The sequence below is a fragment of the Perissodus microlepis genome, chromosome 15 (genome assembly GCF_051167445.1).
Source record: "Perissodus microlepis isolate ML-2025 ecotype Zambia chromosome 15, ASM5116744v1, whole genome shotgun sequence".
NCBI lineage: Eukaryota > Metazoa > Chordata > Actinopteri > Cichliformes > Cichlidae > Perissodus > Perissodus microlepis.
The window spans coordinates 35,395,624-35,410,474 of NC_140475.1; the positions used below are offsets into that span (position 1 = coordinate 35,395,624).

The following is a 14,851-nucleotide window of genomic DNA, read 5'->3' on the forward strand; positions in this document are numbered from 1 at the left end:
ACAGGAAAAATCAAACCTTCACCAGTTTCTGCATTCTCAAATCTCACAGAACTTTTCTGTCGTGCTGCACATTAACCCCATCTCTATGTCACCCTGCACGGTGGGTACAGATATGTTTGCAGTAGCTCTGCATCGAGACTGTAAACAGCCCACGCTGTGCAAGTGGAAACAGCGAAGGCTCTGTTTGAAGTTCATATTCAAGTTGTTGCAATCCTACAAGAATCACTTCATGTCATGGTGCTCTTAAATTCAGATAAGTGTGATCAATATATACTACTGAGTAGAGATCATTTAACTCGGGCATTAAACAGAAAATACGAAACAAGGCACAAAGCATGTCAATATCAGCTTGGTCTGGTGTGAAAAGCCTTTGTACGATAACAACAAGCGAGCTCTTCACTGTGGGAAGCACCACAATAACCCGCTTAGGCAGCAGACATGAATCACCCCTTCTGTTTGTGAGCTTTGTAGGAGAACCACTGAGAGGACTGCTGGTTGCACAGTGTCATACAGAAGCCTCACAACAACACAGATTATTACAATCCTCAACACTAAGCAACAATGGTTAACAGCACCTTCACCACATATAATTAAATCTTAACAGCCCTTCATTTGAGCCCATCTGGGGTGTGATCTGTAAGTCTCTGTAGCAGAGTTGCACGTTTTATAAAAATCAGCCTTTCATGTTGGCAACTATTTTGTTTTCTATTGATATTTCCACTGTTTTCATAAACTTAGTCATGTTAATGCAATTTTAGAAGCATTAAAAATTACACGCATTTAAAAGGTTTTTTTCTGCCACATGCATCAACACGTTTTGTACAACCAGGTTTTGTTCTGACCGTACATGTAACGATCTTTACTTTGCTCAGATTTCAGGACATGTAAAATAGTTTTCCTCGAGTTTGGGAACTTTGCATCTTAGCTGTCTAAACTTTAATCCAATGGAGCTGTAAAGTGAAAAATTCCCAGCAAACATCTAAGCCAGAAGTCATAAAAACAAACCTGGTGCCTCTTTGCACTCACCTTAAGTCCATCGCTGGGGAGCCGGTAGCCAAACCTTGCGGGCAAATCATCAAAGGTGTCCGTTTTGTTGTCAAATGAGAACTGAAAGAAAGGAAAACTAATTCACCAGCAGTTCAAGACACTTATGAAAACATAAAGAGGCAGGTTTAGTTTCTTAATCTAATGGTTTTCCTTTAAGAAGCATAACTGGTCTTCTAAATGCGTTTGTGTAAAGGATTACTTACAGCAGTGATGTCGGCCTCCACGGGCAGCAGGTTGAGGAAGGCAAAGAGCTGAACGGTGAAGATGGTGTAAATCTGTGTGGCCGACAGCATCAGCATTCCCAGGGACAGCAGCATCTTGGCATCACTTTGCAACCCCCAGCTGCTAAGCCACTCACTTATAACGACACGAAGCAGGCACACAAATGACCACGCACGCTGGCCTGTAGCTGGACCCCGAAACGCCAACTGTTGTGGTCACACCTGGAAACGACATTGGTGTACACTTAGACCCATTTTAAAAGCCTAAACACCAACACCTTCATAGCAAATTTCAGAAAAATGGCAAATTTGCCAGGAATAACTTGGAAAATAGCATTTTTTTTGTCAAGGAAACTCAGCGCTTCACGCATCAGGTTTACTGTCCACCATGCCAATATTAGATGACCTAATTAAATTATACTTTTTAAATGGACTTAGCAAAAAATATTTGTGATTTTAGCTCAGTATCACCACATTATCATAAGCACCCAGTCTTTAAAGAAACTTTGTGAATCGGGTCTACTCAGAAGTAAACAACACACTGATTTGAATGAGGTGATAGCCTTTGTATGAAGAACTACAGCACAGTGGACTGATGTAAGAATACTGCTGGTTGATTATTATATCTCTCTGAATTTTACACCCTTCCCCCAAAATGACGAAATCTTCTATTAGGTCAACAGGAAGCTTTATAAGAGGCCTCTAGGTCTATAGAGGCCTATAGAACAAAAATATGGATCTGAAAATGCTTACAGCCAGAAGACAAAATAAATAAATAAAGCAGGGAATAAAGTTTATTCCAGGGTTTAGACAGTTCGTAGAAACTAGACCCTCTTAATGTCCAAAGACCTTCTAGGAATCAGGTTGTTCTCTTAGAAGAGAACTGACAGATCAGCAGACAAGTCTTTGATATATGCTCACAAGTCAATCCTTTAATAACACTGAAAGCCAACAACTAAACCAGATGCTGCTTTCTTAAATTCAAAATGCTTTTTTTTCCCATAATTTAGTCCACAGCAGAGTTCAAAGTGGCCAAGTATCAGGTTTGTCAAACACATGAGCTACAGTGCCTGTCAGGTTTCATCCATCGACATATTAGACTGTTTGATGACGCTTTCTAATGCTTAGAGATTGCTGCAACAATGCATAAGCATAATGTATAAGCCTCTGCCTGAGTGTAGTCTTACTCCATTTCCAGTACATCCGGTAAACACAAAGCATTCATTTTGAATCTGAGCATAATTTTGTGTAATATCTGTTAATTTTGAAGAATCGTACACTTAATGTTTTTGTCAAGGAAAAAAAGACAACTTATCAACTGTAGCACCTCCCCTGTGTCTCCTTTCATTGCTCTTATTAATAAACTTTACAGACAAGTGTGAGCAGGGTATAAATCCCAGGTTTAGTATCAGGAAATCTTTTTTTTTTCTTTTGGATGCTGGGAGGGACCCTTATTGGGGGGCAAACAAAGACAAAAAGCATGACTTTCAGGTTGCTGCTGGAGCAAATTTTCATTAGATTATCGCTGCAAGTCAATATTAGAATATCATGTTGTTTTCTTTTAGTGAGCTTCATCCCAAACATCAGAGCTAAAAGGGATCAAGGTCGCAAAGTGGAGGGGAGCATGTGATTTGGTCAGGAGAAACTAAGAGCTGAAGGCCTTCCAGGCTTAGGTGTTATTGCCAAATTGGAAAAGCAGTTCATGAGGAGTTTCAAGTTTACTGTGAGCCTTTCAGAGAAAACGTTTTCTAATCAGATCAATACAGGAAGAGCGTGTTAGTCAGAAGGATGTGTATGCGATGTGAACTTTTGATCTTACGTGTATGCTTAAGATGTAACGCACTGACAGACTAATGCCACATGTCTAGTTTATCTAGATTACTGTAGCAGCGATGCTGGGTACAGATGGGCACTAACAGCTTTAGCAACACCAGTTCTCACTTATTATTAAGGTACTATATGTAAACTTGAGACTTGTAGCATTATTGCCTCGAAGAAAACTTTTTTAATCATTATAATCTGGAAATACAAAGTGAGTTTAATAATAATGTTCTCTTTTCGTTTCCTAAAATTAGTGATTTAAATGTACATAAAAATATCTGCTTGTACAAATAACAGGCACATCTTCTTTCAATCTGAGCTACAAACAAACTATTGTGGATTTAATCATGAATCACGCCCATTTTAGCCGTCCAATCTGCACAGTCACTTTAAATTGTTTACTTCTGAGCTCTGATCACATCTGTGTGAAACAAAAGTGCTGTTATGTAACTTTCCCTACTGTCCTGCTAATGCTGCTGCCGTTTCCCACAAAACAAGGTTTTACTGAGCACCTCAAGTACAGCATGTTGCTTTGTGAGGGCAGAGCCTGATGCCCTCAGCCAAGTCAAACAATCTCAAAACAAAAGTACTTTTAATCAGAGAGATGTGGAACTTTAGGTACTTTCTCTTTGGCTTCGCCTTTACTTAAGTAACTGTTTCCAGCCAATCAGGACTCATTACGAGTTTGTCTTGTTCTCTTTTAGAGAGCTAGATAGAGAGATATAATATGAGATGTTTTCTTTAAAGACAATTTCAAATAATGAGGTTAGCATAAGTAAAGTAATCCCCGTGAGGCGCAAGCTCTGAATACTCAAAGCCTGCATGAAAACCTAGTTTAAGATGACTTGCAGAGCTTCTCTAGTGGAGTCCATGAAATGTGTATATAGAGCTAGAAAGAGGCATAATAAATCACCTTTACTATGCAAGTCTTGAAAATAATAGATTCTTTTGTTCACACAAAAAAGCCAAAAACCTATTTAAAATTTTACATTAATTAAAAATTCAGTTTCTGCTATCCACTTAATATTAAATCAGGAATGTACCCGTACTTACATAGCATCTTTCTACCCAGCTGAGGACCTAAAGAGGTACAAATGTCATTCACCCAATCACACACACATTCATACACCACTTACATCTATGCCTAAGAGCTTTCTAACATTCACATACGCTCCAGTGGATGCAACATGAGATTCAGCATCTCGCCCAAGGTTACTTCAGCATGTGGACTGAAGAAGTCAGGGATCGATCCACTGACTTTCATTCGGTAGATATTCTGCTCTGCCACCCAGGACCAGTGGGTCCACCAGTGAGCCCACTTTACAAGTAGGGCTGTGCGATATGACCAAAATCTCATATCCCGATATAAGAATTCTATCGTCCCGATAACGATATAAATCACAAAAATGTAACATTTTCTGTAAATTCTGTGAATCTCGGGCAGCTCGACTTGCGGGAAGTGTTTCCAGCTGCGCGTCATGTAGCTGGAGTTGAGTGTTTTAACCGATGCATGAAACTATACATTTTTAGACATAAGTTTTAACAGCCACCGTTTTCTTTGTGAGTATTTATTACACGGCGTGCTGCGGGGAAAAGCCTGTTCTAATGTTTGAGTCTAAGGTTTATTTTTTTAGCACCTGGCGGCTCTTTTTTACTTCCCATCCGTAAATAATCTGCTCTTTCACGTGATTCAGTTTATTTTGAAGTCTCAACAGGATCTTGAGCTTTATTGTGAAAGGTTTATGTGAAACATAAACAAGCGGACCACTACAGTGACCATCAAAACGATGAAAAAATATTGCCGTAAACAGTTTATTTTGCGACACCACGAAACAAACGATAGCGTAAAATGAAACGATAGACGTTTTTATATCGTCATCCGATATATATCGTTATATCGAACAGCCCTATTTACAAGCACTCTTTAAGTAACTTAACTCTGTTAACATTTGTGAAGAGAAGACTAGTTTACGTTGTGCCACGGTAGCACAAAGCATTCACGTGGTACTGCTGTCTGCACACAGAAAAATCAGCTCTGCAGCAGTTTACCGTGTGTACTTCACATTATCATAACCCGTCAACCACATTGGGCTAGAGAGGAAATTCAAATGGTTCCTGAATGATGAGAATTATTTTTTCATTTTACAGCCAAACTTACAAAATAACTCCAGGCAGCATTTGTGATACTTGGGTGTTAAAGGATTAACAAGGAATGCAACTAAAGACTGAGCTAAGAGCTGGGGTTACAAGAGCTGCCAGAATCCGCTTCCATCATTCTGTCTGTCTGACAACCATCCCATGAGAAACCTCCACAAACTGAGCTCTCACACAAACCTAACACAGGTGACAAAGGTGAAGCCATGGAGTTGAGAGTTGGGAATCCGCACCAACATGCCAACGGTGAGGAGATGGCCATCAAGGTTGAATGTGTGAAGACCAAACACACCCACAGCTGCACACTGAAATCAAATCCTACTTCTGTCACCTGTATTAGGTATAATTGAGAGCATGGTTTGTGGAGGATATTCTATCAATAAAGTGGTGTGATGCAGAGAGATACTAAGCCTCATAACTTTGTGGCCAGAAAAGTCGCTTACATCCACTCCAAGAATTTCATCCATCAAGATGAAATAAAAATATGACATGATATTTTTGCTGTCATCACACTGTGCCCTGGTCCTGGGTCTAGTCCTGGATCTCTGAGGACTCCACCCAACACGATATGTTTTAAAATTAGGCATTACACCTAATGAATTCACAAGGTAAATAATTTTATGCGTTATTATTTAATGATCCATGACATACAGACTTAAAGCCGCCTATCTCAGTGATGCATAGAAAAGATGAGCTATGGCGGTACATACAGTACAACATAAACTTGTAACCCAACACTAAGGTTTATTTGCACAACGTGATAGAGCTATCGATTAATCCAAAGAAAAAATGTTCAAAAATGCTTTCTTACCAGTCTGCATTCTCAACAACAACAGCTGCTTACAACTATTAGATCCAAATCCAACAAATTATTAGCAAGTAAGGTGAAAACTGTGGCAGCACAGCCAGAAAAAAAAAAGACTAAACCGGAGTAAAATAGTAGTTTTCTTTCTTAATAACTAAAAAAGCTCAAAGGGGAAGTGAAAGCAACATCGCGGGGACCTGCACATGATGACTAAACATCAAATGACAGCAGCATTTTACGGAAAAACCTCGTGCAATGACGGCACGATGGACATATTTAATTATTAGTGTGCCTGACATGAGTGATATGAGGAAACACACTCCCCAATTTTTTCAGCGACACATCAGAAAACAGTTTAACCAACCCCCAGAGAATAATTATACCCTTTACACACAAGACAGTTCCTCCCACGATAATGACAGCGGTAATGTCAAGCACTTTAAAATAGAAACGCTTTTTGCGGATGTAGCTGTGTACATAAATAAATCAGGGAGGACACCCTAAAAGGTGTGCAGCTAGCTACAAAAACAGAGCGTCCCTCTACAATGCTTAGCATTAGGTTAGCATGGGTGGCTAGTCCGCTTCTCCCGGGTGTTTACCTTTATTTCTGCTTGCGCGTTTACCTCGTCCAGGAACTGAGCTGCTGACAGCGACATAGCTTTCCTCTGCTGTAAGCTGTGTAAAGATACATATGCAAGTTCAAGGTTTTGATATACTACATTCCGTTAGAGCGGAGGGTTAAAAAACCCGACCGTAAACAGTTTAATCCCTCCGCTAGCTTCTTCTTTCAAGTGAGAGCGCACACTTCCGCTACTCTACTTCCAGCTTCTGATTGGATAAAGCACCTGTCAATCGTCAGTTTTTCCGGAAGTGACTCAAGACGTAAACAGATCCACGTGACGGTACAATCATTTGCCGTTAACAGCCTTGTTCAGATGAGGGGGGGCTTGCCAGGCTACATTTAGAGCTGCACTGCAGTGGCTTTAGAGATTTTAGAAGATTTCCTGCTAACAGAAGTCAAAATTGGAAGAAACCATATATTTTAAACCGGGGAAACAAACGGTTCTTCTTATCGCCACAGAAGTTAGCATCCGCCCCTCAGAATACAATGGACTCACTTTTAAAACTCTAGCACCCTCTAAAGAAAAAGGGGTGCATCTTTTCTTTTTTCAAAGGATCATTGGTTGTAGTTTTTATCTATTTGTACGTTTTTATACACATGCCAGAAAATAGTTGTGAAATAGAAAATAGTTGTCACTAAAAGTAAAGTACTGTATACAGCACTGACTAAAACAATAAACCATTTATAATGAGAAATGCCACTTTAAGTAATATTTTCTAAGTACCTTATCTCGCTTCTGATGAACCACAGCTACAACACATGACATATTAATTACACCATCTCATTAGACTGATCATCAACGAGGGCAAGCACCTCTAGTAAAGCAGATGTTTTGGCTGTTTTCTCATCCAGATAACACAATGCCAAAGAAGAACAGTGATCTGAAAGAAGCAATTGCTGCTGCCCATCAGCTTAGAAGGGGTTTATAAAGGTATTTCCAAACATTTTGAAGGCAATCATTCCTGACTGAGAAAGCTTAGAAAGCATTTAATATAGCTGCAAATCTTTCCAGAAGTGAATGTCCCAGCAAATTCACTCCAATATCAGGTCAGATCTTGCAATGCTCAGAGAAACTGCAAAAAAAAAAAAAATAACAACAACAACGACAACAAAAAAAACTGTACAGGGGACTATACAGGTTTTGGGGAGCATAAATAAATAAATAAATGTAGAGTAAATGTTAAAGATGAACATGTATGGATTGTTTGTAAAAGTTGCCAGGAGAATGCCTCTTCTCTCTAAAAAGAACATGGTAGCTCAACTTAGGTTTTCAAAGTTGAAATGATGCACAGCAAAAACAAATACAGCATATCAGCACAAACACCCCATACCAACTACCAGCACGATGATACAATGCAGTGTCCAACTCTCTTGCATTTAGCAAACACCCGAAACCCCTAAACTAAATCAGACAGCAGATAGATGACTTTTGTTGTCAGCATGGACAAATGTTTCTGTTTGGATTTTTATATTTTACTGTGAAGCTCATTAATTGGGCTAATTGGGCTTTAGGATGGTTACAGAGATCAAAAAAATATTAGACACAGATGTCAAAACAGAGGCACAAAAATATGCTTTTACCTTAACCTAATATGGGGGGGAAAGCGTTTACTACATGTTCACAACTTTGTTTTATGTGGCCAAACTTCGTCACTCTTCATACCATGATGGAAGATTGCTGGGGACTCAATGATAGGACACAGGTGAATGATTCAACAGGTTTAAACGATCAGTTTCAAGAGAATAATCAAAGGTGGTTTTCCAAAGACCAGGACTTCACTCAGGTAAGTATTCTGCATCTTTTCTGGAGTGTTGTGGTTCCAGAGTGAACAGGTGAGTCTCCAATTGAGACTGAGAGAGAGTGGGTCACGCAGATATTCAGGAAAGTTTCTCAACAGGCAGGAAGGAGGAAGAAAACAAGCAAGTAAGTCCCAAGATCAAGGTCAGCAAGTTGACAGGTAAGTGTTTTAAAGTAGAACGTGGCCCTGAGGTATACTGCCACATGGAGCAGAACAACAGTCTGCCAATAAGTGGAGAGGGCAGTAAGTGGAGATGGGACCACACCCTAGTCCTGGAAAAGTCACAACACACACACACACACACACACACACACACACACACACACAGAGAGAGAGAGGTAGAGACAAGTAGAATATAAAGAGTTGTAAAAAAGAAAGATAGTGGTTCTGCACCTAGAGGGAGGAGGGCACCATGACTCCAAATTGTAATTACCTGGATCTTAAACTGCTCTTTCATTTTCTACACCTATTTGCCTTTCCAACCCTACAATGTTATTGTTTCCTTTCTGCCTCAAGCTAAGCCCAAACATAAAGGACAGGTTACAGTCATGTGTTGATAGATGCACTGAAGGAGGCATGCCTGTTTCAGTTTTTCATCTTAGTGAATCTTCAGGGTAAGTGATGGGGCACATTATTCAAAGAAGTTCTGCTACTAGCATCTTTACAGGTGGCATATTCTCCCATAAAATCCATTGTGCAATTAATTGTTAAATAGAGGTTAATCTGTTTATTGACAGGAATAGAATCACATGAAGTCAGTATATTAGAAAATGGCTCCATAATGTAGTGGTTCACACAGTTGGCTAACAAGCAAAAGATCTCCAGTTAGTGCACAAATACCTTTGGGGATGCAAAATGAATGGCATCCAGCGTGTAGTTCTGCTAAATCAAAAATGGAGCTCCCTGCTGACCCTTTGAAAATGTTAATGACTAAATAACAAAGCCTGTTTCAAGTTTGTGTTATGCGTTTTAATTTTGTTTTATAACCAGGATAATGAAAATGATGCCCTCTTCCGTGTGCCAATTATGTGCCTTTGTCTAAAGCAACAATAGGACAGGCAAAGTGTGTGCATCATTTAGTAATAGCTTGTATGTGTCATGCATCATAAACACTAGGAAATGAATTCCATCTGAGGTGCATACAAGAACTGCTCACAGCAATACGCAGGCACAAAACCATCCACACAAACACCAGCATGTAGAAAAATTTCCCCCCAAGCCACGAACAAGCTGAAACTTCAGCCTGTAATCTCAAATACCACCTCCAAAACTACTACCCAGGCCTAAAGTATCACACCATGAAAGGGTATACTTTTCCTAATGAACACTTTTCATTTCTTTTTTTTCGTCTACTTAACGTCACAATTTAATCGGCAAGTAAAAAGTATTTATTACAAAACAGTTAAAACAGCTTTTACATATTTTTTAAGATCTAAGTTATTCCTCAGTAAAATAGGGGAACTACAGTGCTCCCTTCTCATTTTATCAACCAGCACAGAAGGATTAATATATAATTAAAATATTTTGGGGGATATCTTATAAATATAAGAGTATTTATTAAATAAGTAATTTTAAAAAACGCATAAGAAAAAAACTGAAACCTGCAATGGTTGAAGTTTTCATGGTTTAATTAAAAAGAAATATAAATGGACTTTTAAAAAATTTTTTAAGAGGAGCATGTGTGGTCCATAAAAGCATCCACCTTTACAATCCTGTGGCTTCCTTTGTTTGATATATGTATGTCTCCACATTCAGACAGTATGTGTGTGTCCTGATTTGTGTCTATAAACAGGAATATTTATAAAATGTAGGTCGAGAATCTCGTTAAACTGTTTCATTTGGGTCAGCAGTGAACAAAAGGAAAACCAGGATCTCCTTTAGACTTTGAAAGGTCAAATGTAAATGAGCGGCCTCTTGTTAAACCTCACAGAACTATAAAATCCGGAAAACGTTTCACATTACTCTAACCTTGAACACACTGGGGCTGTTCTTTAGTTTCTCAATAAATAGCAGAGCAAAGAGCTGACGTCAGAGTGCTGGGGGTCGGGGACGTGTTTCCAAACGAGCCCACACAACCTTTTGTCTCGTGGTCGTCCCCTTCTTGGTTCGCTTGTGCACTTTAGCTGAAAACAAAAGAATGGCTGAGTGATGAAGTCAGGCTTACTGCTGACCTAAAGTTAAAGAAAATCAAGAATTAGAACAGCAACATGCTGATGTAGACCACACTGTGCTCATACTGCAGTGTCAGACAACAAATATTTAACTCCATCTGAACTTTGTGACCAAGAGTCACATGTGGCAACGTCACTGTGAAAACAGAAGCAGGTCAGCTGTGTAGGTGACATCAATAAAATTCCAGTTTGGACTGTCACGTGCAGCCCAGATTTCTATCCACAAGTACTGCACCAGACTTTATAATGTACACAATGTAATCTTAACATTGTAATCTCAATGTAACCAATCTAGAATGTTATATATTCTTAGTATTTCCATATTCTTTATAGGTAACAATTCAAGGATTTAGTGTAACACAAAATAGAATTTCAAGTGATGAACTATCCCTTTACACTGTGTGGTAATTGGTTAATTAAAAGGTAGGGTGGTGCTATATAGACTGCTGGGTGTGTCCAACAGATTGCAGATGATAAGGTATGACGTATGCTGGTGTAGAGAAGATGGAAAGGATTTAAAACGTGTAATGTTAATGGTCTAATGCTTTCTACCACAGAAGCTTTATTGAAGGGTCCTGCACTGCACACTATCATTAATCATCTTACTTAAATGCAGGTGCTGAAATTAGTAGATCTTATGTCCGACTGATACGCTAATACAGATCAATCAAGATGTTCCAATGTGAGTGAAAAATCAGTTACAGCTGTGTAAAATCTCTAGTTTGTCCTCATTATTTTTAGTAGGTGACACACATACACACCTGTGTGCATCTTATAGTGTCGGCCTCGGTCCAGCTCACTTTGTCGTGTTGTTTTACATCTAACAACTCATTTAGTATATGTAAAAAAACAAACAAACATCCACATTAGAGCTCTGTTTATAATTTAAGTAAATAAAAAGCATTCATTTTAAGTAAAGCAGTTCTTTACCCTTTCAGGTACATTCAGTGTAATCCAGTCCATTTAGTCAAAAAAAGGTGGCGCTTTTCTCCATGTTACTGTATAATTACAACCACTGTGTGGCACCAAACTCTTGAATCATTTTATAATGATACTTTGTGTCCTCCCTGTGTACAGTTTTTACATAACCTTTTTTTTTTTAAAAAAAAACAAACAAACAAAAACATGCCACTTTAAGGCGTTGACTACAATCTGTGCTAGTTTAGTTGACATTTCTATTACAGATTGCAAAGTTTCCACTAATAGAAAGACGTGGATTATGACTGCTGTTGTGCTTTTGCCTCAACTTCCACGTCTTTGTGCCATTGTTTCCGAGTGAACAAAGGCCTATGATGTGCCTTTTCAATACTGTGACAGGAGGATTGTTACCAGTCGCAGGACTTAAGGTCTCTCCTTTGTACGTCTGTGACCAAACTGCAAACAATGGTATCTGTGCAGACTCTGCACACCTGCTGGTGTCCAACTGTACCCATGCAACTGGCTGGACTATGGCACTGAAACAGGTATGTCAGGCTTTTCTTCTGTGCTTCTCTGTAAAGTGTGTGGTTTTATGGTGAGTGCTGTAGAGGTAATTATTTTTAGTTTTAGCTGTGGGTGGCGCTGTATGTTGCCACCACTTCCAGCCACCTGAATCTGCTGGGTTGGTTGCTTGAGAAGGGGACACATCCTGGGAAACCAGTGGGACTTCGTCCCTACTGACTGTGGTGCCAATCAACAGCACACCAAGACGCCGGAAAGTGTCTCATCCAAGCAGCTGCAGAGAGCAGCCAAACCCTCAGCCTTGAACTCTTTATCACCAAAAGCATTTTGAGCTTGGCTTCTCGGGACCCTGGAGGCTGTAAACCTTTGAAAATTGCAGTTCAGCATGGTCACAAGGACTGTGCGCTCTTTGCAGCTGACAAGCTGGGCTCACTTGTACTTCTTAGAAATATGTGCCTTCCCATCGCATCCAAACACTTGCTGCAGTTGGGGCAAAACAAAGCAGCCTGCAATCGATCCCAGCACACTGCTGCTGCCTGCAGAGCCATGCTAGGGAGTAAATTATTGGTAGATGGCTTCAACCACCCAGGGAGCCTGAGACCAAACTAAGAACTGAAACAGAGACTTTACCCCCAGGCTTAGTGAGGCTGCCACTCTGTGTCTCTGCCTTTTATTAAAAAGAAGGACAGAAAGATTGAAGTCACGGATATATAGTTATCCTGTAGAGCTGAAAATGTGTTTGTGAATGCAACATATTATGAGACAAAAGACCAAGTCAGGACTGGCCTTGAATCAGGGATGACACAACTCAACATGTCACCATTGTACAGTTTTGTAACACACTTACAGTAACGGTTAAAGACAGTAGTTGGCATTTGTTTTAAAAGGAAGCAGCTGTAAAATAGTTTTAGGCAACAAGGCTATGTAACTGAAGGTGCTGTATATAACTGCAGTTGGACAACCCATCAGTACTTTACTTTAAGGCTGGAGACTGCATTGATATGGCTGTCACAGGGTATATATTAAGTTGATTTATATTCACATAAATCAACTAAGAAAAACAACTACTGGGTGTCTTCTGAGTCACAATGAAATTTAAGAACGTAGTCTGTTTGATTTAATTTCTTTTAATGAAAGTGAAACACACTCAAAGACAAAAAAAAAAACCACACACACACTTTTTGATCAAGGGTACAGAATTGAAATCATATTTTCAAAGGTTATAGCTAAAGTGTAGTTCTGGTCATTAAAAAAAAGAGGATTTTAAATGGGAATATAAAAACACCTTGATTTTGGGGGAAAAAAGTAAATGTTTTGTAAAACTGAGCAGCTGAAGATGGGTGCTTCACAAACCACCACAGGCTCAGCTGCAGGAGCTCCGTGTTGTCATTGATGAGCTGAGTATCAGTTGATACACTTACCCACAAAAGAGGGGCACACAGGTAGAGTACAAATACGTAGATAATTCTGCTAAAGTGGTGTGACATTTATACCTCTGGCTGCATGTCTCTTGTGAAACACGCACTGTTAGAATTAAAAAGTATCCACTATGAGGTCATTCAATGGAAATGTCTGTTTTTCTGTCCCTGGCCTTTAAAGAAATATTACACTTAAAAAAATGCTTCAAAGTTGAAAATTATTTATTTCCTAACATGAAACTACGTTATTTGAACAAGTACACCTTCCATCACTTTGACAGTATTGGTTATTAAATCAGTTATACATCAATTCAAGCACCATATGAGTGCTTGTGGCCACAGCTTTGCTTTTATGTCAAAAAGATTTTTTTTTACCATTTAAAATGCAATATTTTTTTTTTAATAAATATGACTGACACCATGTGGTTTGATGCCCTGTAGCAGCCATTTTGTAAAAGGCATTTTTCATGAAAATTGTCACGGGCATGTTCCCTTACATAACACTAGAGCCCTTACTTAATAACTGGATCTTGGTAACACCAGTGACTTTATTTGACTGTGCAAATAAACTTGATCAAAAGCTGTTCATGCAGTTCTTTCAAGCATCAATGTTTCTTAAAGTACTGTATATCGCAGCTGTGTGCCATATGTGTCCCCAGATGTGTGTCACTGGTGTTACTGTGTGTTTTCCCCCCGGCACATTAAACACAATAAATTGATAATTTTACATCTATCAATTTTTTTTAGACTTCAGGGTTAAGATCAAAAGGAGTCCATCATTACTCATTTTTAACTCTTATTCTAATAATTTCGTTGTTGTAGCAAATAAATGTCACACTTTTAACAAAGCTGACTGAAAATGTTCTTCTGTGACTAAATGTGCTGAGAGATTGAAGAAATAATATTTCCTAAGGTTTTAAATGCCTTTCATCGTACTCCTGTTGAAGCATGTAAATTATGTAGAAAGTGTTGTTGGTGAAAATTAAGTGTCATTTTTTTCTTATTTAACTAGGACTTTAACTAGGACTATTTAACTAGGACTCAGCTCATCACTGTGTCAGTGGATCCTCAACTTCCTCACAGACAGACCCCAATCAGTGAGGGTGGGAAAACAAGTCTCCCCCTCCATCTCACTCAGCACTGGAGCGCCTCAGGGCTGTGTTTTAAGCCCCCTGCTGTACTCACTGTACACTTATGACTGTGTAGCCACATCAGACACCACCTCCTTTGTCAAGTTTGCTGACGACACTGCTGTTGTGGGCCTGATCTCCGACAACATCAAGACAGCCTACCTGGAGGAGATTAGGAACCTGGAGACCTGGTGCCAGGAGAATAACCTCCTCCTAAACATCA

General features: G+C 39.3%; 1 protein-coding gene across 1 annotated transcript in view; it reads right to left on the reverse strand.

The window, feature by feature from the left end:
- The window catches only part of rnf13 (ring finger protein 13), a 39,663-nt gene extending 32,804 nt beyond the window's left edge, over window positions 1–6,859 (reverse strand). The window contains exons 1-3 of the mRNA XM_084952883.1: window positions 6,648–6,859; window positions 1,251–1,490; window positions 1,027–1,107 (exon numbers count right to left, since the gene is read on the reverse strand). Of these exons, the coding sequence (XP_084809009.1) occupies window positions 1,027–1,107; window positions 1,251–1,364 (195 nt within the window). The 5' untranslated portion in view covers window positions 1,365–1,490; window positions 6,648–6,859. The remainder of the gene's footprint in view (window positions 1–1,026; window positions 1,108–1,250; window positions 1,491–6,647) is intronic.
- Window positions 6,860–14,851: the final 7,992 nt, after the last annotated feature.